This window comes from Cannabis sativa, chromosome 8 (assembly GCF_029168945.1).
Source record: "Cannabis sativa cultivar Pink pepper isolate KNU-18-1 chromosome 8, ASM2916894v1, whole genome shotgun sequence".
In the NCBI taxonomy this organism is placed as follows: Eukaryota; Viridiplantae; Streptophyta; class Magnoliopsida; order Rosales; family Cannabaceae; genus Cannabis; species Cannabis sativa.
In genome coordinates, this window is record NC_083608.1 from 17,998,366 (window position 1) to 18,023,341 (window position 24,976).

Here is a 24,976-nt window from a genome sequence, read left to right on the forward strand (position 1 = left end):
GGGACATGTTTGACAACTACGGTATCAGTATGAGTTATGTGAAGGCGTGGAGGTGCAGGGAGATGGGACTTACGTATGCTAGGGGTACGCACGAGTTTTCATACATGAAGCTTCACGGGTACTTGTACATGCTTTGGAACGAAGAATCCGGTACCATTACCGACTTGTACTTAGAGGATGAGCGGTTCGAAGTCTTGTTTTATATCACTCGGTGCATGTAGAAGGGGCTTTTCTTTTTGTCGTCCTGTTTTGAGTATCGATGGCACCTTCTTGAAGACGAAGTACGGCGGTATAATGTTAGTTCTTTGTGGCATACGATGCGAACAACCAATTGTTGCGGTTGCTTATGGTATCGTTGACGGTGAGAATAACGACTCTGGACGTATTTCTTACGAAGTTGAGGGTAGCAATTGGCGTGGTTGAGAACTTAGTGTTTGTGTCAGATAGGCATCAAAGCATTGATCATGTTGTTGAACTCGTTTTTCCCGAAGCAGTCCACTGTGCATGCTATCACCACATTGTTATGAACGTGAACGCCAAATTCAAGACTGATGCTTTTCACAACCAAATATATAATGTTGCTTACGCATGGTCGAAGACTGAATGCGATAGAGAGTTCGAGAAGCTTAGAAAGATGAATCCGGCCATCGCTGCATATGTGGAGAGTATAGGGTTTGAGAAGTGGGCTCACCCTTATTGTTTGGGCGATAGATACAACATCATGACGAGCAACGCTGCTGAAAGCTTCAATAGTGTCACAGAAGAGTTCAGGAAATATCCAATAACTACTTTGGTTGAATTTATCAGGTTCACACTCCAATCGTGGTTCGCTGATCGCCTCGAAAATGCTGACAAATGTGCCACCCCTTTGGCCACGCTCTTCGAAAAAAACTTGGCAAAAATTCATGAAAATGCAAGGTACAGGCGCGTCCAACGAAATGGAGCCAATTTGTATAACGTTGGTAGGGGACCTAACGGTGAAAGAGGTGGTGATGTGAATCTAGTTGAAAAAACATGCACCTGCGGCGTGTTCACGTTATTGAAACTCCCTTGCCTTCATGCATGTGCCGCGGCATTGAAAACGAACACAAGTGTGTACACGCTTTGCTCACCTTATTATTCAAAAGAAACGTGGAGGAAGATTTACGATGATACCATCAATCTCGCTGGTGACGAGGATGATTGGGTTCTCCCAGAACACATCAAGAATATGAAAGTTGGGGTACCTGTGGAAAAGAAGCCTGTAGGTCGTCCAAGAAAAAGCAACGCTGGAAGAAGACGGGAGAACCGTTTCTGTGCGAGTGATAAAAAAGGTTCTGTACCACGAAACTGCAGCCGCTGTGGTGCTTCAGGCCACAACAGAGCAACATGCAAAGCCCGCATCTGAGGCGTCTTGTACGTATTCGTTGGGAAATTTGATATATTGTAATGACGCATATTTTGTCATAGTTATTTTTGTTGAGGTTGAATATTTTTCAAATATTTTAATTATTTTTAGGTTTAATAGTTATTTTTGTTGAATAATGTTGATATTTTATATTTGAAACCACGTATAATTATCAAAATTTGAACGAAAAGAAAATCTATATATACATAACTGTAATGTTAATTACACAAAATATACAATGTCCCAATAATTAAAAATATAATCAGCCGACATTTTGGTAAAATAAATCGACACACCACCGTTGACGAAACATGGCTATCCGGTCTGGCGTCACATCGGTCAATCCACGCTGCATCATGAGATGCTCCACATACTCAATGCAATACACGCCACAATCACCACTAAATGCAAAATAAAATGTAAAGTCAGTCTAACGTAAAACATATTTTAATACTATAGTACTTTTTTATCGCTATGTACAGTTGCTGACTTCGGAACTAAGTCGTGAGTGGCTCGACTCGCGTGCATTTTTGGAAGCACCGTGATGTCACCGTTAGCTAACGCCATGATCTGGTTGTTATGTGGAAATTCCCCGGTTGCAAGGATTAGCGAGGGCAGCAGTTCTGACCAAACCTTCAAGATGGGTTCCATGGCGGTCCAATGACAGACGCTGGAATCACAGTCGTAGACATTAATTTTCCACAGCTCTATGTCCACTTCAACTGTGACCCAGTGTCTTGCCGTGGGAAGGTGCAGAACGAAGTAAATAAACTCGTTACCCCTCCATCTCTCAAAGACTTGGGACTGTAATTACAGAGAACAACGAAACAATTAACAAACCATAATAATCTTCCCAAACAATTAACATTTAAAATCTTACTAAAACAATACCTTATGAAACCCTGTGCAGTAGTCCAGGATATATTCCTCCCATTTAAAGTTTTTCCTCGGACCCTTGTGGCTCGTCCATGCACTGCTGATCATGGCGGTCACGAATGTGGAGAGAATGATACCCTTCTGAGGAAATGTCAGTGGATAGTCGGTGCGTCGCCTCCTCAGCATATGCATTGCTGCATCTATATGCTGCCAATAAACGGAAATGTCAGTTACACAAAAAAATATATTAATTGCACATAAAGTTGTAAAGTGAAGTAATATTATAAAATACTTTACTTACGTCATCTGTAAGCCATTCCTTTGGTGTGAGCATTATCCAAAAGAATCCTGGACCGTAATCACCACTTCTCAAATCCCGAAGTCGGTGGTTCGGAATGAGTCCAACACACCACTTTCGGAAAGTGGTTAACAATTTCTCGTCCGGTGGCTCCAGGGGATCAAAAGTCGAAGATGGCCTATGTCTCCTCTTCATCTCCGTATAGTCACGAACCATACAGGAGGCTTTCTCTTCCTCTTCCGACTCTTAACCACTGCAGGTTGTGCCTCTATGGACAGAATCTCACCCTGCGACTCGGTGTCATGTACATGGATAAGAGGTTGTGCCTCGATCGGAGTCGCTGGAGCTCCCTCATAAGGATCGTAATCGTCGGGGAAGACCTCATCCTCTTCTACTGGGGGTGAAGCGGTGGTGGTGGGGTAGATGGATCTGCTTGGGGCCTCCGTGCCGAAGCCGTCGTTGGCGGACGATTCAACATGGCCAATATGTCTACCGAGGCTGCTCCATAATTACGTTCGACCACCCTTCAGCTCTACATGGCTGGTCTCGTATGCCTTCTTCAGCTCGACATGAGCAGCATACAGACCCTGAGTGTCACCCTCGATCCTATCCAACCGAGCCACTAAATCAGTGTACTCGGCACCCCGAACGCCTGATGAAGATGGTGCACTGGGCTGAGGTTCTGAACCAGTGGCCTGAAAATATATATATCAAAAAAATACGGTAAGCATACGATAATTCCACAATGTAACAAATATCACAAAACAAAAATAATAAAAAATGAAGACATAAAAAAAAGTTCCAAAAATTGGTACTCGAGTGTCTCTTTCCCGAGTGTACGGGACACGAGTCTACGGTACTGACTACTGCCTCGGCCTCTGTGTCATCCACGGCATCATCAACCGTGTTCTCCACACCATCGTAAGAAATTGTCCTCACAAATGCCTCCTCCTCTGTCCGTGGAAGGAGCCCCTTCACCACTTCCAGTTCTCGTTTATGGTTTAACAAATATCAAAATAAAACCATTTAGCATTTATTACAAGCATTTATGTTAAATAATTATTCGAACATAAGTGAAAATCATACCGTCTAGAAAATAATGCGGCCGACGTCTTTCTTCCTAATATCGCCTTTGCTCGTCCGGCTAAGCATCACAGGGGAACCGAATCCCGTGGTTCGTGCCATACCTCTTGCCAACCTCCAAAATGGCCTCGTACGCCCAATATTGGACTGCGGGTGCGAAGCCATATCTCGTGTATTTGCACTCGTGTTTGAACATCCGAACTCGGCTTCTTCTCGTAGTTGGCCTTGTTTCAACATGTCTTTACGAAGCGAGTGCATGAGTCTGGCGAATGAGTGCTTCCCCCAAGGAATCCGGAAGAAGAACTCGAGGTCTTCCACATATCTAATGATGTGAGGCGTGATCAGCGCGTTGGCCTCGCGGCCCAGAAGCACTGACTCCACAAACAAGCACAAGCCGAGCTTGTACAAGTCTTCGGGTTACGGCGGTTGTGAGCGAAGTTGGAGTGCTTCTGTCTTCACACTATCAGACCGGTTGAAATATTTGTTGATCAATCGGTCTGACCCCGAGCGCGCGACTGCGCGGCCTTCTCCTCTTCGTTGGCCCCGAGGAGAAGTCCAAACCCGTAATGAGTGCAAACTCCAGCACCCCGAATCGGACCTCCTTCCGACCAACATAAAACCTCATCCTCAACTCCTCCTGAGCACCCACTTTCATTTTGTGGAGCATCAGCTGGTGAAATAACACCGAGGAGAATGTCAGTGGTACGGCATTCCAGAAGCTCCCGAAACGGCTTTCCTTCGCCGTGTTGTTAAGGTTGAACTCCTCAAACCGAGCTTTAATTTTGGCAAAAATTCCAGTGCCCCTATATGTGACGCGGCCAGTGAAATGCTCGGGTCTTTGGAATAATGAGTACGGGAGCCATACGAAAAAACAAAAAACAAATCAATATAAGCGCCACAAAAATTTAAAAAATAGTCGACATAACATCGACATCATGTCGATATTCTGTCGACATTATCAAACGATAAGTATACAAAAAAATTTGGTCGACAAACAGTCGACATACTGTCGACATGTAGTCGACATTATCACAGAAACAGTTTAAAATAACATTGTGGACAACATGTCGACAATCTGTCGACATCCTGTCGACATGTTGTCGACATTATCAAACATATGTCAACTACATAACAATAGTCGACAAGATATCGACATAAGGTAGATATCCTATCGATATTATAGACCTCCACTTTTATTCCAAATAAGGTCGACATCCGATCGACATACCAATGATATCCTATCGACATACACTAACATATATCAACTACATAAAATAGTCGACAAGATATCGACATAAGGTAGATATCCTATCGATATTATAGACCTCCACTTTTACTCCAAATAAGGTCGACATCCTATCGACATACCAATGATATCCTATCGACATACACTAACAACACAGACTCAAACACTTCCAATCTTGTCGACATTATATCGATAACCTATAAACAGAAACCTATATATGTCGATATCCTATCGATATCCTATCGACATTTCATCGATAACTACGTAAAAACACACAAACACCATTGAAACATATCCAACATATACAACCTATCACAAGAAAGAGCACAAAATATACAAAAATTCCACTAATTTCAACAGCATGCAATATTTCACATCCAAATCTATTAAAAAATTAATTTTTTTTTGAAAAAGAAAAACTTACCTTTGACTGAGCTTTGTGGTGGTGGCGACGGTCCGTGGTTGTGGTGGCGATGGCCTGTGTTGGGTTTGGACGAGCACGAATGCGGCGACGGCTGTGTTGGCGGCCGTTCGTGGTGGTTTTCACGAGCACGGGTCGAATTCAAGACCGAGATAGATAGAGAGAGAGAGGGAAAAATCGAGTGGGAAGAAGAGGGTTGTTGGGTTCGGCGTCTGCGTGGTCGTCGTCGTCGGGTTAGATTTCGTTGTTCGGTTGTTTTGTTTTTGGGCAGGGACGAAGAGGAAAAGTCGGAGAGAGAGTGGGAAAGACAGAGAGAGAGGGAAACACAGAGTGGGAAAGAGAGAGTGGGAAAATTAAATGGAAGGGGTATTTTGGGTAGAATTTGAAAATAGTGGAATTGTTTTGTATAAATTAGTAAGGGGTATAAAATTTGATATAAGATATATTATTAAGGGCAAAAATTGAAATTTCCCAAAAAATTTTAGCAAGAAAACAAAAGGAGAAGATGTAATAATTTGTCCAATCAATTGTTTAGAAAAAAATAAATTAGTTTTATTTATTATGTTCTGTTGATCGAGATTTTCGGCAACTATTAAAATATGATTATAGTAGTGAGCTGTAAGAAAGCGAGATGAGGATTTTTACGTGGTTGGGGCGTTAATGAGCCTTAGTCCACGAGTCTTTGTTATTAATGGACGTATTTAATACAGATTCCACACTTGAGGGAAGGTTGTCCTCATAAATACAGAGAATGTTCTTGGTGAGTATTTGCTCTTCTTGCTTATTTGCAACCCAAGATTCTCGACCCCATTAAATGAGCTTTGAGGGGGTATTTATAGTGTTTTGGTGGGGTAATCCCTAGAATTGTTCTTACAAACGTATCTGTAAGTATCCATAAAGTTGGGTATTCCCAATGAATATACCATGGGTGATGCATGGTCAAATCCCTAGGTGCTGTAGGGTTTTTATGAGGAATGTCCTTTTTGCCTTGTGATTGACGCGACTCTTCGCAGAGTAGCCGTCGCTAGACTTAAATGATCATTACTGTGGCGCTGCTGTTTGGGGGTTGTGCCGTCAGACTTTATTGCGTGTTACAGTCCCAACACGCTTCCTCCCATGCGGCATTAAATGCGACTTGATTGCTCAGGAGAGGCCTGACACATCCCGGAGAGGCTTCGTCCTATGCGAGCTTCTGGGAGTACCTTGTACTCCGGGTGCCTCCTCCGGGACCTATGCCCAGGGTGCTCCCTTGTGGCGTACAAAGACTTATCAAATATTTACAAGTTATCTGATCCACGTGTCCCTATTCGACTGGTCCACGTATTTTGGGCGAATTCAGGGGCAACATTTACCCCCAAGCCTTGTTTACTTGGAAAAATAAACCAAGGCTTGCTTAGGTGCCTCCGGTTGACTCCTCGGTTCCCTGGCTCAAGCCCAGAGCGCGTGAGGGCACATTTAATGATGACATTTAATGCGGCGATTCGCTTTTTGCCGAGATGTCTCCGGCTGCCTCCTCGGTTTCTTGACACGAGCTTGGGGCGCGTGAGGGTGTGTCTAATGATGGCATTAAATGCAGCGATTCGCTTTCCTGCAGAGGTCGATTCGTTTCATGCCCTTTGATTGATGCGGCGCATTAATGGTGTCAGACGGATACTCAAACGTTTCCACCGCCTTTATGGCAGCTCGATCTGATCCGTTGATCTTTGGGTATTCGAATCGTACATCTCCCCCACCGTACGATTAGTAGGTGGTGACGCCTGTTCCTCATGCACTTTTGCCTATAAAAGCCACCATCTTTCCTTCATTTTGGTTACTTTCCATTCCTTGCCATGTTTGCTCGAATTTCCTAGAGAGAAAATTCTTCAAAACATCACGAACCGTCCTAACACTTTGTTAGGTTATAATTAACCTATATTTCGGGTCTTTAAAGTTAGCATTATCTCGTCTATTGGTGTCTTTTGGAGCAGTTTTACGCTTGATTTTCATTATTTCAGGTTCCCGGGGTGTTAAAGTTCGAATTCAGTCAAATGGCGAAAAACTGGGACAAACTTGAAAAAAATTAGAAAATTCGGTTCCTGAAGCATCAGTAGTCGCGACCTCCAGAGAGCCAGGTCGCGACCCTTTTTCCTGGTCGCGACCCTGGTCGCGACTTCGTAAGATAGGCAGAAACTCGGTTTTTCGAGTTTTGCCTGTAGTCGCGACCAGCTTAAATGCTAGTCGCGACTATGTACGGAAATCGCAGATTTGACCTAATTTTGATTTTTCACTCAATTGGAGGCTCACCACTCATCCCTATATAAGGAATACGACATTGAAGGTCAGATCTAAGCAAAAACAGACCTAATAGTGGAGGCAAAGTGGAGAGGAAGCTATCTTGAAGACCCGGAGCGATACCACCTTCTAGTTTCTTTCTTTTACCCTTTTTATTCATCTTTATGTTTGTTTTTATTTCTGAATTAATCATGGATGTTTTTAGAGTTATTATGAACTAAATTTCCCAATAAGGGAGGATGATGATTGTTGTTTAAGTTTATGCCTAGTTAATAAAATAATTGCCATTCCTTCATCTTATGTGTGAATACTATCTCTATTTGTGTTGAATCTCATGTGTAAGCTTGATCACCTTTTACATGCTCTATGATCCTAATTCGAAATCTGAAAAGTGAGAATTAGGAATGCTAAAATTTGGATAGTCTAGGTTTTGATGTAAAACGAAAGTATTTACATAGCCTAGTGACCAATAGATTATTGCTTAATCTTGATTTTGTGTTGATCTAATTAAGAAGTTAATTAGAGAACATATTATTTAGAACCTAAAAGATGCGAAAAGAGTTAGGTTAATTTATAATCTTGTCTTTCACATTGAGAAAGAGAATAGTAATTAGCATTAACAATTGGGTAATTAAATCAACAGGATTCTTTTCCCTAAATATTCATCCATAATTAATTACACTTTTTATTATTATTATCCTGCTTTTTAATTTTTAGTTATTTAATTATTCGACCTTATTATTGATTCTGCCAAATAGAAACAAGAATTCAATTGATTGGTACTTAGCTACAGTCCTCATGGGAACGATCTCACTTACCTGAGTATTACTTGTTAAAACGATACGTATACTTGCGAGTTGGATTTATCACAACAAGTTTTTGGCGCCGTTGCCGGGGACTGTTTTAGTTAATATCAATATAGTTGAATTCTATTCTAATTTGGTTTCTTTTTATTTAAGTTTATAAATGTTTTACTTATGAGTTTGAACTGCAAGATAAATCCAGATGCTATATCTTGAGGATTTTGTCCAACAACACAATGAACCATTCTATTCTGCTTGGAGGAGATTTAAAGAGCTTGGAGAGAGATGTTATCCCACTTTCTCAAGTGGATGTTTTACATGGCTCTTGTATGATGGACTTAACGATGAAACAAGAAGGTTTGGGTTGATTATGGAGCGAGAGGCAAGCTGGAGCGCCTTTATTAATGAGAGGCTATGATGTAATAAATCCGTTGAATGATATGGCGATTTTGATTACGATTGGCATTGGAATCCATCACTTCAGGGTTGGAGTCACCAATACCCACCTTATTGCCCAAATTTATCCCAACAAACTGAAAAAGAGGAGCAACTACTATCACTTCTACAATCACTTCCAGGAGAGATTAATCGCTTAACTGACATGGTGAGATCTTTATGTGATAATTCAATGACTCATGATTCAGAATGTAATAACTCCAATGATGAAAGTTATGAGAGTTGTTGGTACAATGAAGAAGGGTCATTATTTGAATACAAGGAAGATAATGAGCTTACAGTTGAAGATCAAGATCCTTGTGAAAAAGAAATCATTGAATATGAAATCATAAGTGAGGGTATGGATAGCCAAGTGCAGAGTGAGCAACAAGAAGAAGGGTTGTTAGATGAAAGTGTTGAAACTGTGACATTGGAGGATGAGGAAGAACATGACATCATTGATTCAACTGCATCAATGATATTGACAAACAAAATACCAATGGATCCATATATTTCATCAACACCATATTATATCCTCTACGAGCTACGAAAGGCTTCTCCCCAAGCTCATCATCGAAAGTCTTGTGTTGTTGGTGCGGCTTTTGGTTCAAACTCATTACATGCCAAGCTTGAGGGCATTTTTAAAAACAACTTTCAAGTTGTCCAGCATGATGCTTATTACGGGCGTCAACCGCTTGTTGATGTGGCGCTCAGGTAAGTTTCCTTTCCTTTTTCTTTAATGTCACATTGGGGACAATGTCATATTTAGTTTGGGGAGAGAGATTTAAATTTTTTTTTAAATTTTCTGCATTTTAATTTTCTGTTTTAGTTTTTTTTGTTTTAGTTAAGGAATGGCAATAAGCTAGAGGATAGTTGTATACTGCTGATTAGTGTGATGTGATACGAAGCGCAAAATAATCCGTGTGCTTGATTTTGTTAACTCTTTGGATTAGTTTGGATGCTTAGAAACCTGTGTTTTTCTGCAAATACTCAAGTTGTGAAAATTGTTATAAATGTTTTACTATGGTTTGTGGTAAGATTGACAGGATAGCTTAGAACTTGCATGTTTATTCTTTTGAGGCGAAATCCTTGATAGTGTTCAATTGGAATATGACTTAGGCATTTGTTGGATAGTTTGAGCCTTTCAAGCCTACCATAATGTGTATCCCTAGTTACCCTTTTGAGCCTTAACCTGTTGTGTTTCCACCCACTGATTTGACATTTTGCAACCACACTATTAATTTTTATTCTCACCATGATTATCCGTGATATCATAAGCTATATGATTAGTTTGGGGGAAAAGAAACATTTAGTGTGACGAAATAGTGAGAGGGAGAAAAATTTGTGTAAGATTGAGAAGGAAAAAAAAAATTGTGTAATTCAATGTCACTGAAAAAAAAAATATGAAAAAAAAAACACAATGAAAAAGTAAAAATATGTGTTCAAAAAAAAAAGAAAAAAATTTAAATAAATAAATAAAGTATATGATTTCAGTGATGTTGGAAAATAGTAAAGATATCTTCTCTCAATCTTGGTAGATGTGGGAACACTATGGGGTATTGAAAAAGAAAAGTAAGAAGCTTGTGGGTTCTGTTTGTGCGCTTATGATATTTTGAGCCAAAATTGTTTTTTTGCCTATCCCTGAATATCTGAGCCATATTACCTAAACCTTGAAAAGACCTAATGATTCCAAAGAATACTGTCAACATTAGTGGAGAAAGGTAAGCATGCAAGCTTATGAGTTATCGGGTTGTGGAACTAATGGAAAGAGTAAAACTCTTATAACAATGTTTCACATTTGAGTCGATTGTTGCAGTTGTACATAGTGATTATAGTTGAGCATCCGAGTTAATTGTTAGAGTTAGTAAGATCAAAATTCTAGTTTATGCAAGGAAGAAAACAGAGCATGAGTCAGCAGTGTAGTGATTATCTGATAGCGTAGTTAGTTTTTTTTATCTTACTCGGGGGCGAGTAAGAATCTAGTTTGGGGGATTTTGTTAGGTTATAATTAACCTATATTTCGGGTCTTTAAAGTTAGCATTATCTCGTCTATTGGTGTCTTTTGGAGCAGTTTTACGCTTGATTTTCATTATTTCAGGTTCCCGGGGTGTTAAAGTTCGAATTCAGTCAAATGGCGAAAAACTGGGACAAACTTGAAAAAAATTAGAAAATTCGGTTCCTGAAGCATCAGTAGTCGCGACCTCCAGAGAGCCAGGTCGCGACCCTTTTTCCTGGTCGCGACCACGGTCGCGACTTCGTAAGATAGGCGAAACTCGGTTTTCGAGTTTTGCTCGTAGTCGCGACTCAGCCTTAAATGCTAGTCGCGACTATGTACGGAAATCGCAGATTTGACCTAATTTTGATTTTTCACTCAATTGGAGGCTCACCACTCATCCCTATATAAGGAATACGACATTGAAGGTCAGATCTAAGCAAAAACAGACCTAATAGTGGAGGCAAAGTGGAGAGGAAGCTATCTTGAAGACCCGGAGCGATACCACCTTCTAGTTTCTTTCTTTTACCCTTTTTATTCATCTTTATGTTTGTTTTTATTTCTGAATTAATCATGGATGTTTTTAGAGTTATTATGAACTAAATTTCCCAATAAGGGAGGATGATGATTGTTGTTTAAGTTTATGCCTAGTTAATAAAATAATTGCCATTCCTTCATCTTATGTGTGAATACTATCTCTATTTGTGTTGAATCTCATGTGTAAGCTTGATCACCTTTTACATGCTCTATGATCCTAATTCGAAATCTGAAAAGTGAGAATTAGGAATGCTAAAATTTGGATAGTCTAGGTTTTGATGTAAAACGAAAGTATTTACATAGCCTAGTGACCAATAGATTATTGCTTAATGCTGATTTTGTGTTGATCTAATTAAGAAGTTAATTAGAGAACATATTATTTAGAACCTAAAAGATCTGAAAAGAGTTAGGTTAATTTATAATCTGTCTTTCACATTGAGAAAGAGAATAGTAATTAGCATTAACAATTGGGTAATTAAATCAACAGGATTCTTTTCCCTAAATATTCATCCATAATTAATTACACTTTTTATTATTATTATCCTGCTTTTTAATTTTTAGTTATTTAATTATTCGACCTTATTATTGATTACGCAAATAGAAACAAGAATTCAATTGATTGGTACTTAGCTACGATCCTCGTGGGAACGATCTCACTTACCTGAGTATTACTTGTTAAAACGATACGTATACTTGCGAGTTGGATTTATCACAACAAGTTTTTGGCGCCGTTGCCGGGGACTGTTTTAGTTAATATCAATATAGTTGAATTCTATTCTAATTTGGTTTCTTTTTATTTAAGTTTATAAATGTTTTACTTATGAGTTTGAACTGCAAGATAAATCCAGATGCTATATCTTGAGGATTTTGTCCAACAACACAATGAACCATTCTATTCTGCTTGGAGGAGATTTAAAGAGCTTGGAGAGAGATGTTATCCCACTTTCTCAAGTGGATGTTTTACATGGCTCTTGTATGATGGACTTAACGATGAAACAAGAAGCTGGGTTGATTATGGAGCAGAGGCAACTGGAGCGCCTTTATTAATGAGAGGCTATGATGTAATAAATCTGTTGAATGATATGGCAGATTTTGATTACGATTGGCATTGGAATCCATCACTTCAGGGTTGGAGTCACCAATACCCACCTTATTGCCCAAATTTATCCCAACAAACTGAAAAAGAGGAGCAACTACTATCACTTCTACAATCACTTCCAGGAGAGATTAATCGCTTAACTGACATGGTGAGATCTTTATGTGATAATTCAATGACTCATGATTCAGAATGTAATAACTCCAATGATGAAAGTTATGAGAGTTGTTGGTACAATGAAGAAGGGTCATTATTTGAATACAAGGAAGATAATGAGCTTACAGTTGAAGATCAAGATCCTTGTGAAAAAGAAATCATTGAATATGAAATCATAAGTGAGGGTATGGATAGCCAAGTGTAGAGTGAGCAACAAGAAGAAGGGTGGTTAGATGAAAGTGTTGAAACTGTGACATTGGAGGATGAGGAAGAACATGACATCATTGATTCAACTGCATCAATGATATTGACAAACAAAATACCAATGGATCCATATATTTCATCAACACCATATTATATCCTCTACGAGCTACGAAAGGCTTCTCCCCAAGCTCATCATCGAAAGTCTTGTGTTGTTGGTGCGGCTTTTGGTTCAAACTCATTACATGCCAAGCTTGAGGGCATTTTTAAAAACAACTTTCAAGTTGTCCAGCATGATGCTTATTACGGGCGTCAACCGCTTGTTGATGTGGCGCTCAGGTAAGTTTCCTTTCCTTTTTCTTTAATGTCACATTGGGGACAATGTCATATTTAGTTTGGGGAGAGAGATTTAAATTTTTTTTAAATTTTCTGCATTTTAATTTTCTGTTTTAGTTTTTTTTGTTTTAGTTAAGGAATGGCAATAAGCTAGAGGATAGTTGTATACTGCTGATTAGTGTGATGTGATCTGAAACTGCAAAATAACTGTGTGCTTGATTTTGTTAACTCTTTGGATTAGTTTGGATGCTTAGAAACCTGTGTTTTTCTGCAAATACTCAAGTTGTGAAAATTGTTATAAATGTTTTACTATGGTTTGTGGTAAGATTGACAGGATAGCTTAGAACTTGCATGTTTATTCTTTTAAGGCGAAATCCTTGATAGTGTTCAATTGGAATATGACTTAGGCATTTGTTGGATAGTTTGAGCCTTTCAAGCCTACCATAATGTGTATCCCTAGTTACCCTTTTGAGCCTTAACCTGTTGTGTTTCCACCCACTGATTTGACATTTTGCAACCACACTATTAATTTTTATTCTCACCATGATTATCCGTGATATCATAAGCTATATGATTAGTTTGGGGGAAAAGAAACATTTAGTGTGACGAAATAGTGAGAGGGAGAAAAATTTGTGTAAGATTGAGAAGGAAAAAAAAATTGTGTAATTCAATGTCACTGAAAAAAAAATATGAAAAAAAAAACACAATGAAAAAGTAAAAATATGTGTTCAAAAAAAAAGAAAAAAATTTAAATAAATAAATAAAGTATATGATTTCAGTGATGTTGGAAAATAGTAAAGATATCTTCTCTCAATCTTGGTAGATGTGGGAACAATATGGGGTATTGAAAAAGAAAAGTAAGAAGCTTGTGGGTTCTGTTTGTGCGCTTATGATATTTTGAGCCAAAATTGTTTTTTTGCCTATCCCTGAATATCTGAGCCATATTACCTAAACCTTGAAAAGACCTAATGATTCCAAAGAATACTGTCAACATTAGTGGAGAAAGGTAAGCATGCAAGCTTATGAGTTATCGGGTTGTGGAACTAATGGAAAGAGTAAAACTCTTATAACAATGTTTCACATTTGAGTCGATTGTTGCAGTTGTACATAGTGATTATAGTTGAGCATCCGAGTTAATTGTTAGAGTTAGTAAGATCAAAATTCTAGTTTATGCAAGGAAGAAAACAGAGCATGAGTCAGCAGTGTAGTGATTATCTGATAGCGTAGTTAGTTTTTTTTATCTTACTCGGGGCGAGTAAGAATCTAGTTTGGGGGATTTTGTTAGGTTATAATTAACCTATATTTCGGGTCTTTAAAGTTAGCATTATCTCGTCTATTGGTGTCTTTTGGAGCAGTTTTACGCTTGATTTTCATTATTTCGAGTTCCGGGGTGTTAAAGTTCGAATTCAGTCAAATGGCGAAAAACTGGGACAAACTTGAAAAAAATTAGAAAATTCGGTTCCTGAAGCATCAGTAGTCGCGACCTCCAGAGAGCCAGGTCGCGACCCTTTTTCCTGGTCGCGACCCTGGTCGCGACTTCGTAAGATAGGCAGAAACTCGGTTTTTCGAGTTTTGCCTGTAGTCGCGACCAGCTTAAATGCTAGTCGCGACTATGTACGGAAATCGCAGATTTGACCTAATTTTGATTTTTCACTCAATTGGAGGCTCACCACTCATCCCTATATAAGGAATACGACATTGAAGGTCAGATCTAAGCAAAACATGTACCTAATAGTGGAGGCAAAGTGGAGAGGAAGCTATCTTGAAGACCCGGAGCGATACCACCTTCTAGTTTCTTTCTTTTACCCTTTTTATTCATCTTTATGTTTGTTTTTATTTCTGAATTAATCATGGATGTTTTTAGAGTTATTATGAACTAAATTTCCCAATAAGGGAGGATGATGATTGTTGTTTAAGTTTATGCCTAGTTAATAAAATAATTGCCATTCCTTCATCTTATGTGTGAATACTATCTCTATTTGTGTTGAATCTCATGTGTAAGCTTGATCACCTTTTACATGCTCTATGATCCTAATTCGAAATCTGAAAAGTGAGAATTAGGAATGCTAAAATTTGGATAGTCTAGGTTTTGATGTAAAACGAAAGTATTTACATAGCCTAGTGACCAATAGATTATTGCTTAATGCTGATTTTGTGTTGATCTAATTAAGAAGTTAATTAGAGAACATATTATTTAGAACCTAAAAGATCTGAAAAGAGTTAGGTTAATTTATAATCTGTCTTTCACATTGAGAAAGAGAATAGTAATTAGCATTAACAATTGGGTAATTAAATCAACAGGATTCTTTTCCCTAAATATTCATCCATAATTAATTACACTTTTTATTATTATTATCCTGCTTTTTAATTTTTAGTTATTTAATTATTCGACCTTATTATTGATTCTGCCAAATAGAAACAAGAATTCAATTGATTGGTACTTAGCTACAGTCCTCGTGGGAACGATCTCACTTACCTGAGTATTACTTGTTAAAACGATACGTATACTTGCGAGTTGGATTTATCACAACAAGTTTTTGGCGCCGTTGCCGGGGACTGTTTTAGTTAATATCAATATAGTTGAATTCTATTCTAATTTGGTTTCTTTTTATTTAAGTTTATAAATGTTTTACTTATGAGTTTGAACTGCAAGATAAATCCAGATGCTATATCTTGAGGATTTTGTCCAACAACACAATGAACCATTCTATTCTGCTTGGAGGAGATTTAAAGAGCTTGGAGAGAGATGTTATCCCACTTTCTCAAGTGGATGTTTTACATGGCTCTTGTATGATGGACTTAACGATGAAACAAGAAGCTGGGTTGATTATGGAGCAGAGGCAACTGGAGCGCCTTTATTAATGAGAGGCTATGATGTAATAAATCTGTTGAATGATATGGCAGATTTTGATTACGATTGGCATTGGAATCCATCACTTCAGGGTTGGAGTCACCAATACCCACCTTATTGCCCAAATTTATCCCAACAAACTGAAAAAGAGGAGCAACTACTATCACTTCTACAATCACTTCCAGGAGAGATTAATCGCTTAACTGACATGGTGAGATCTTTATGTGATAATTCAATGACTCATGATTCAGAATGTAATAACTCCAATGATGAAAGTTATGAGAGTTGTTGGTACAATGAAGAAGGGTCATTATTTGAATACAAGGAAGATAATGAGCTTACAGTTGAAGATCAAGATCCTTGTGAAAAAGAAATCATTGAATATGAAATCATAAGTGAGGGTATGGATAGCCAAGTGTAGAGTGAGCAACAAGAAGAAGGGTGGTTAGATGAAAGTGTTGAAACTGTGACATTGGAGGATGAGGAAGAACATGACATCATTGATTCAACTGCATCAATGATATTGACAAACAAAATACCAATGGATCCATATATTTCATCAACACCATATTATATCCTCTACGAGCTACGAAAGGCTTCTCCCCAAGCTCATCATCGAAAGTCTTGTGTTGTTGGTGCGGCTTTTGGTTCAAACTCATTACATGCCAAGCTTGAGGGCATTTTTAAAAACAACTTTCAAGTTGTCCAGCATGATGCTTATTACGGGCGTCAACCGCTTGTTGATGTGGCGCTCAGGTAAGTTTCCTTTCCTTTTTCTTTAATGTCACATTGGGGACAATGTCATATTTAGTTTGGGGAGAGAGATTTAAATTTTTTTAAAATTTTCTGCATTTTAATTTTCTGTTTTAGTTTTTTTTTGTTTTAGTTAAGGAATGGCAATAAGCTAGAGGATAGTTGTATACTGCTGATTAGTGTGATGTGATCTGAAACTGCAAAATAACTGTGTGCTTGATTTTGTTAACTCTTTGGATTAGTTTGGATGCTTAGAAACCTGTGTTTTTCTGCAAATACTCAAGTTGTGAAAATTGTTATAAATGTTTTACTATGGTTTGTGGTAAGATTGACAGGATAGCTTAGAACTTGCATGTTTATTCTTTTGAGGCGAAATCCTTGATAGTGTTCAATTGGAATATGACTTAGGCATTTGTTGGATAGTTTGAGCCTTTCAAGCCTACCATAATGTGTATCCCTAGTTACCCTTTTGAGCCTTAACCTGTTGTGTTTCCACCCACTGATTTGACATTTTGCAACCACACTATTAATTTTTATTCTCACCATGATTATCCATGATATCATAAGCTATATGATTAGTTTGGGGGAAAAGAAACATTTAGTGTGACGAAATAGTGAGAGGGAGAAAAATTTGTGTAAGATTGAGAAGGAAAAAAAAAATTGTGTAATTCAATGTCACTGAAAAAAAAAATATGAAAAAAAAACACAATGAAAAAGTAAAAATATGTGTTCAAAAAAAAAGAAAAAAATTTAAATAAATAAATAAAGTATATGATTTCAGTGATGTTGGAAAATAGTAAAGATATCTTCTCTCAATCTTGGTAGATGTGGGAACACTATGGGGTATTGAAAAAGAAAAGTAAGAAGCTTGTGGGTTCTGTTTGTGCGCTTATGATATTTTGAGCCAAAATTGTTTTTTGCCTATCCCTGAATATCTGAGCCATATTACCTAAACCTTGAAAAGACCTAATGATTCCAAAGAATACTGTCAACATTAGTGGAGAAAGGTAAGCATGCAAGCTTATGAGTTATCGGGTTGTGGAACTAATGGAAAGAGTAAAACTCTTATAACAATGTTTCACATTTGAGTCGATTGTTGCAGTTGTACATAGTGATTATAGTTGAGCATCCGAGTTAATTGTTAGAGTTAGTAAGATCAAAATTCTAGTTTATGCAAGGAAGAAAACAGAGCATGAGTCAGCAGTGTAGTGATTATCTGATAGCGTAGTTAGTTTTTTTTATCTTACTCGGGGGCGAGTAAGAATCTAGTTTGGGGGATTTTGTTAGGTTATAATTAACCTATATTTCGGGTCTTTAAAGTTAGCATTATCTCGTCTATTGGTGTCTTTTGGAGCAGTTTTACGCTTGATTTTCATTATTTCAGGTTCTCGGGGTGTTAAAGTTCGAATTCAGTCAAATGGCGAAAAACTGGGACAAACTTGAAAAAAATTAGAAAATTCGGTTCCTGAAGCATCAGTAGTCGCGACCTCCAGAGAGCCAGGTCGCGACCCTTTTTCCTGGTCGCGACCCTGGTCGCGACTTCGTAAGATAGGCAGAAACTCGGTTTTTTGAGTTTTGCCTGTAGTCGCGACCAGCTTAATTGCTAGTCGCGACTATGTACGGAAATCGCAGATTTGACCTAATTTTGATTTTTCACTCAATCGGAGGCTCACCACTCATCCCTATATAAGGAATACGACATTGAAGGTCAGATCTAAGCAAAAACAGACCTAATAGTGGAGGCAAAGTGGAGAGGAAGCTATCTTGAAGACCCGGAGCGATACCACCTTCTAGTTTCTTTCTTTTACCCTTTTTATTCATCTTTATGTTTGTTTTTATTTCTGAATTAATCATGGATGTTTTTAGAGTTATTATGAACTAAATTTCCCAATAAGGGAGGATGATGATTGTTGTTTAAGTTTATGCCTAGTTAATAAAATAATTGCCATTCCTTCATCTTATGTGTGAATACTATCTCTATTTGTGTTGAATCTCATGTGTAAGCTTGATCACCTTTTACATGCTCTATGATCCTAATTCGAAATCTGAAAAGTGAGAATTAGGAATGCTAAAATTTGGATAGTCTAGGTTTTGATGTAAAACGAAAGTATTTACATAGCCTAGTGACCAATAGATTATTGCTTAATGCTGATTTTGTGTTGATCTAATTAAGAAGTTAATTAGAGAACATATTATTTAGAACCTAAAAGATCTGAAAAGAGTTAGGTTAATTTATAATCTGTCTTTCACATTGAGAAAGAGAATAGTAATTAGCATTAACAATTGGGTAATTAAATCAACAGGATTCTTTTCCCTAAATATTCATCCATAATTAATTACACTTTTTATTATTATTATCCTGCTTTTTAATTTTTAGTTATTTAATTATTCGACCTTATTATTGATTCTGCCAAATAGAAACAAGAATTCAATTGATTGGTACTTAGCTACAGTCCTCGTGGGAACGATCTCACTTACCTGAGTATTACTTGTTAAAACGATACGTATACTTGCGAGTTGGATTTATCACAACACACTTCGCCATTTCTTCCAGTTTTTCCGTGTTTGCTATCATCAGTTCTTCTCAACTTTACTCGGCCATACTCAGGACCCCCAGTTCAACAATTTACTGTAAGTTTCTTGCATCCTTTGATAGCGACATGCTTTTACTTGCTTTGTTTGTTTTTCTGGGTTCGTACTTTGAGATTTCTGGGTATGCAAGTGTTTAGGTTCTTCAGGTGTTCTGTTTTGTGTCTATTGCTTTAGTTGTAGGACCGCCATTATCATGCCTCTGTTATAATCGTGCATTTTTGTTGAAGAGAGCCATAGGTTCTTCGTTCGACGGTTGCTTAGGGCATAGAATGGGGTCTTTTCCCTTCTATTTCTTTTACTCTGTAAAACCATTTTCTGCGATTTTACTGCACCCGACACTTGTTCAGGGAATCTTTCTAGGGTTTTCCATGTGACACGTGTCCGGAGGGGGCCTCTTTCCAGCGGTTAGGGGACCCCCACTCCCTTTTTCTTGACTTAGGGTTTGGTACGGGACCTAACTGCTGGAATTTTCTCTTTCTCTCTTTTTTTTTTGTTTTTCACAGAATACAAAATGTCTGCTTCTGGTTCGAAATCTTCGAAGAAGAGCGGAAAAGGCATGGCCACTCTGGAGGAGGTTTCCCTGGGACCCGTTGCCCAGGAGGGGTACAAATCCCGAGCGACCGGGTGGGAAGCGGCTGAGCTTCGTTCCACCCTAACTTGTCCTCACCAGCTGGAGAATATTATAGACGTTGCTGGGATCAAACCTTCCACTTCAGGGACCTATCACCGGCCACCTCGCGACTCGGAGACGCCTAATCACAATTATGACGGCTTCGGGGCTTGGAGTCAGACTCATCTGATGGCCGGTGCCATGCTCCCGCTTCAAGATTATTTTGTTAATTTCCTTGTATTTGTCGGCCTTGCGCCATATCAACTCATTCCTCAAGCTTATCGCCTGCTTTCAGGCTTGTTTATTTTTTATACCGCCCGCGGATGGGGATCTCCCAGCCCGGCGGAAATTTTGTATTTTTATGAACTTGTATCCGTCCCCAAGAAAGGGGACAAACTTAAGGACGGTTTCTACGGGTTTCGGATCCATCCCGCTAACGAGGGGGTGGTTCCGTACAATAGGCAGACTCACGTTAAGGAGTATCGCCATCGCTTTTTCTTTTCCTCCGGGTTCAGGGCCGTGGACCACCCGGAGCTCCTTACTGAGTGGGTGTGGATCCCACCCTATCAGCGGACGCCCCCTACTCAGACCTTCCTCCGGAGGGCCCAAGCCTTTGCCTCCTACGACCGCGCCGATCTCGATGTCGGGGGTTTGGTCACCACGGAGAATTGCAGGAAGGCCAAACTTATCCTTCCTCATCAGTCTGTGGAGGACTCCAACCTCTCACGGGTCATCTGTCCCAACGTAAGGGCGCCAGTCGCGGAGAAGGCCTTCCGGGATGAGCTTATTGCCACGGCGGAGAAAAAATACCAAGATTATCTCTACCGGAAGGCCCAGGAGAAGGCATACTCTCAGGCCCAGGCTGCCTCTGGGAGGGGACTTCGCGTGGGGAGCCCGGTGGTGCGGAGGAGTCAGGCGATTGCCGGGAAGTCCGAAGCTAAATTTTTTGACAAGATTCTTCAAGAAGAGATTGGGGATCGTCCTGCCAGGAGGCCCCTTCGTATTGAAGATTCTTCTGAGAAGCAAACTCCCCGGCCACAGCCTTCGGTCCCAGAGCCAAACTCGAGGGCTCATGGTGCTAGCACCTCCGGTGCCGGCGGTAAGTCTCCTTTGATAATTCGTTATGTTCCTTCCGTTGGTGAATACGCCAGTCATAGGCCCGTAGGGTTCGACGAGCGTCTTCGTAGGTTTAGGATGCCATCGACCCGGTGGGGGGATCGTTTGAAGGAATTTTATTTTTCGAACTTAGGAGATTACCTAGGTCGGTCCCGGATGGGCTCCGGCCCTCCGGAACCTATTCCCTTAGGTCCTTCAGCTTACATAACGTCCAGCTGGTTCCGGCCCTCGGACAGTTATCTCGGAGATGACGCTGCCAGCCTTAAAGTTCAGGACTTTGCTAGGGCCGAATTAGGAAGTTCGGGTAGGAGTAGTTTATTTGTTGTATCTTGTATAAGTGGTTCCTCACGGACATCTAACACTTGCTTATTTTGTGAAACAGGTGTCTCCATGGATGCCATTTTGGAACAGCTTGCCGGAGTTCATACTCCCGTGGCTCCTCCGGCCTTTACCTCTTCCCCCCCGGCCCCTTCCCTGAAGGTTTCTTCCAGCGCTCCCCCCGACACTATTGACTTAGTGGATGACGAGGAGGTGCTTCCGGGAGAAGGCCAAGGGAAGCAGTGGGACTTCTCGGAGGAAGTTGCTGATGGTACGGGAGAGCCCCGAGCCCTTCCGGAGGAAGCTGAGGAAGGCGAAGAGGAGCCTGAGGTGGCTCTGATTCGTAAGCGCAAGGGCAAAATGATTGCCCAGGATGAGCCCAAGAAGCCTCGGAGAGCCGACACTCCTGCTCATGGTCTTGACGGCGGGGTTTCCCCCATGGACGAAAATCCTGCTCCTCCCAACATCGTGCTTACCCCGGTTCCGGGGGACGAGGTGAGGCAAGAGCTTCGGATAGCCAAGCATAACTATGCTATGGACGAGTACTCCCGGGGGTACGCCGAAGTGGAAGCCCTTAGGAGGATTCTGCGGGCGGAGGTTGAGGCGAGCATCAACCACCCGGAGTACCAGGATCCGTGGGACCTTAATCTGGACCCCTTATCGGACTGGTTCCGTCGCTTCCTAGGGCCCACCTTGGCTCCTTTTGCCGCGGAGATGACCGGCGAGTTCGCTTCTCAGCTCACTCGATGCGCGCCTAAGCGGTTCGCCACTTGTGCTTCCCTGAACTCCATCTTCCAGGTCCAGGACCTCAGTCATTCTCTCACGGTGGTAAGTACTTCGCAATTTTGCTTTTCCTTTTATTTTTTCTCGTTGAGAGACTTCTCCTTCTTACCCTTGCATTATGGTTCAGCTTGCTGCTGAGGCTGGCCGCCTCTCCAAGAACATCATAAATCATGGCTTCGTTCTGTCCGACTTTGGGGACATGAACGATGTCAGGAAGGTCCTTCAGGACCTCACAGCGGAGAGGCAGATCTACCAGGAAGCTGCCGAGCGCCAGGAGGCGGCTGCCAAGGCCAAGGAAGAGGAGGCCAAACGGAGGGAGGCTCAGGCGGAAGCCATGATCCGGGACGAGGCCCAGCGGAGGGACAGGATGGAGGCCCAGCACCAGGAGGAACTGAGGGCTCAAAGCGAGGCTGCTGATAAGGCCAGGCGAGACCTCCGGGAGGCCAGGGAGGCTTTGGATGAAATGGTCGCCAAGGTGAGATCTTTAGAGGAAACTCACCAGGCGAACATAGAGTCCAAGGCCGCTCTAGCTGCGGAGCTGAAGGAGCTTAGGGACTTCAAAGAACAATCCATCAAGAAGGCCAAAAGAGCCGAGCTCCTCTCTCCTGTTTCCTGCGCCCGGTGTCCGAAGCGCTTTGACGATGGAGTCTACATGGCTTGATCCACCAACGACCAAAATATCAAGCTTACTTTTTATCTCAAACCCGAGGAAATGATTGCCAAATTTCGGGAAAAGAAGAAGAAGCTTGATGCCGTGTTAGAGGCACGTATCGGACCTCGCCTTCCTCCGCGGGCTGACTGAGCTGCTGTACAACCGACCCAGTATAACCAAGATTCCACCCGGTTCTTTTATTATTCTCTTTTCTTCTTTTTTTTTGTACATACTTGCTGCTGCCTTAGAACAATATATATATATAGGTAGCAGTTTTTATTCGAAGGGGAGACAATTATATTTTAAGGCCTGTCCCCGGGCCATTTATATGTATATGACCTGCCCTTTGGGCCAGGATATTTTTTATGTGATCTTTCTTTTGTCACACTTATGTTTTTTTAACCTGTCCTTTGGATCAGGATTTTTATGCTTATGCTTTTTATTTTTGTGCATACTTTCTGACCTGCCCTTTGGGTCAGGATATTTTACTTAGTTTGTTTTTCTGTTTGTCCGTGCGGTATACCCTAGTACCCCCCTGAGTGGCATAGAAACTTTGTTTTTAAGGCACTCAGTTTTATTTAATATAGAGGAGGTATACATTTGGACGGTACAAACCCTTTGAACAAAGTCTAAGTTTTATTTCGCTATTGGTAATATTTTCTGAGGTGATCGGCATTCCAGGCTCTTGGGACGGTGGTTCCGTCCATTCTTTTTAGTTTGTAAGTGCCGGAGCCGATCTCGTCCTCGATCTCATATGGTCCTTCCCAATTTGGTCCAAGTACCCCCACTCCGGGTTCTTGGGTGGCTGGGAAAACCCTTCTTAGGACCATATCCCCAATAGCGAATTTTCTGTTTTTAACCTTAGAGTTAAAATACTTGGTCACCTTCTTTTGATAAGCAGCCATCCGTATTTGAGACTCATCCCGGAGTTCTTCGACTTGATCCAAAGCTTCTTGGAGCAGTGCCTGATTAGTGGCAGGATCGTAAGTCGTCCTCCTGTGGGATGGGAATAATGTTTCTACCGGGACCATTGCTTCACAACCGTACGCCATTGAGAAGGGCGAGTGGCCGGTTGTGGTTCTGGGGGTCGTCCGGTAGGCCCATAATACCCTTGGCAATTCTTCGGGCCGATTATTTTTGCGGACGGCCAGCCTTCTTTTTCAAGGTGACCTTTAGGATTTTATTGGATCGCTTCCGCCCGGCCGTTTGTTTGAGGCACGGCTACCGCGGAGAAGCTTTTCACTACTCCGTGTTGGTTGCGAAGTCGAAAATTCCTCGCAATCAAATTGCTTTCCATTGTACCGAGACTATTTTGTGAGGCAAGCCGTATCGACACACTATGTTTTTGATAACAAAGTCCAATGTCTTCTTGGCAGTTATTGTCTTCATAGGCTCAGCCTCTGTCCATTTGGTGAAGTAGTCTACTGCTACTATTGCATACTTTACCCCTCCTTTCCCTGTAGGTAGAGACCCGATGAGATCTATTCCCCAGACCGCGAAGGGCCAGGGACTGGTCATCAGGGTGATCTCGTTTGGAGGAGCTCTCGGTATGTTCGCGTACCTTTGGCACGAGTCACACTTTTGGACATAGTCTATACAATCTTTTTTCATTGTTGGCCAGAAGTACCCTTGCCTCAATATTTTCTTTGAGAGGCTGGGTCCTCCCGTATGATCTCCACAGAACCCTTCATGGACCTCTAGCATGATTTGTCTAGCTTCAGGGTCCGATACACACCTTAAATAAGGCATGCTGAGTCCTCTCCGGTAGAGAATTTGGTCCATCATTACGTAACGATGAGCCTGATACTGAATCTTTCGAGACAGTGCCCTCTCTTGGGGCAACTCACCTGTGGTTATGTATTTTATGATGGGGACCATCCAGCTGGGTTCTTGCCCAACCGTTAGTGTGGTCTCTTTTATTTTGATGCTTGGCTCTGCCAAGCGTTCCACTGGTACTACCCCCAGCTCTTCGATTTCGCTATCCGAGGCTAACTTAGCCAGACAGTCCGCGTGAGCGTTCTTTTCTCGGGGGATCCTTTCTATTTTATAGTCCGCGAACTCGTGGAGCAGTTCTCGGACTATTGTTACGTACGCGGCCATCCGTTCGCCACGAGTTTGGTATTCTCCGGAAACCTGGTTTACGACCAGTTGAGAGTCACTGT

General features: G+C 40.9%; 2 protein-coding genes across 2 annotated transcripts; one reads left to right on the forward strand and one right to left on the reverse strand.

Moving 5' to 3' along the window:
* Positions 1 to 1,565: 1,565 nt before the first annotated feature.
* On the reverse strand, positions 1,566 to 2,959 carry LOC133030184 (uncharacterized). Its single transcript, XM_061102495.1, has 3 exons — positions 2,565 to 2,959; positions 2,279 to 2,470; positions 1,566 to 2,191 (listed from the first exon to the last, which is right to left on the reverse strand). Exons 1-3 carry the CDS (start codon positions 2,775 to 2,777, stop codon positions 1,841 to 1,843), a joined length of 756 nt encoding a protein of 251 aa, XP_060958478.1. The 5' UTR covers positions 2,778 to 2,959; the 3' UTR covers positions 1,566 to 1,840.
* An 18,086-nt stretch (positions 2,960 to 21,045) lies between these two features.
* LOC133030185 (uncharacterized) lies at positions 21,046 to 22,868 on the forward strand. Its single transcript, XM_061102496.1, has 2 exons — positions 21,046 to 22,207; positions 22,290 to 22,868. The coding sequence occupies exons 1-2, from the start codon at positions 21,140 to 21,142 to the stop codon at positions 22,821 to 22,823; spliced, it is 1,602 nt and encodes a 533-aa protein (XP_060958479.1). The 5' UTR covers positions 21,046 to 21,139; the 3' UTR covers positions 22,824 to 22,868.
* The last annotated feature ends 2,108 nt before the right edge of the window (positions 22,869 to 24,976 follow it).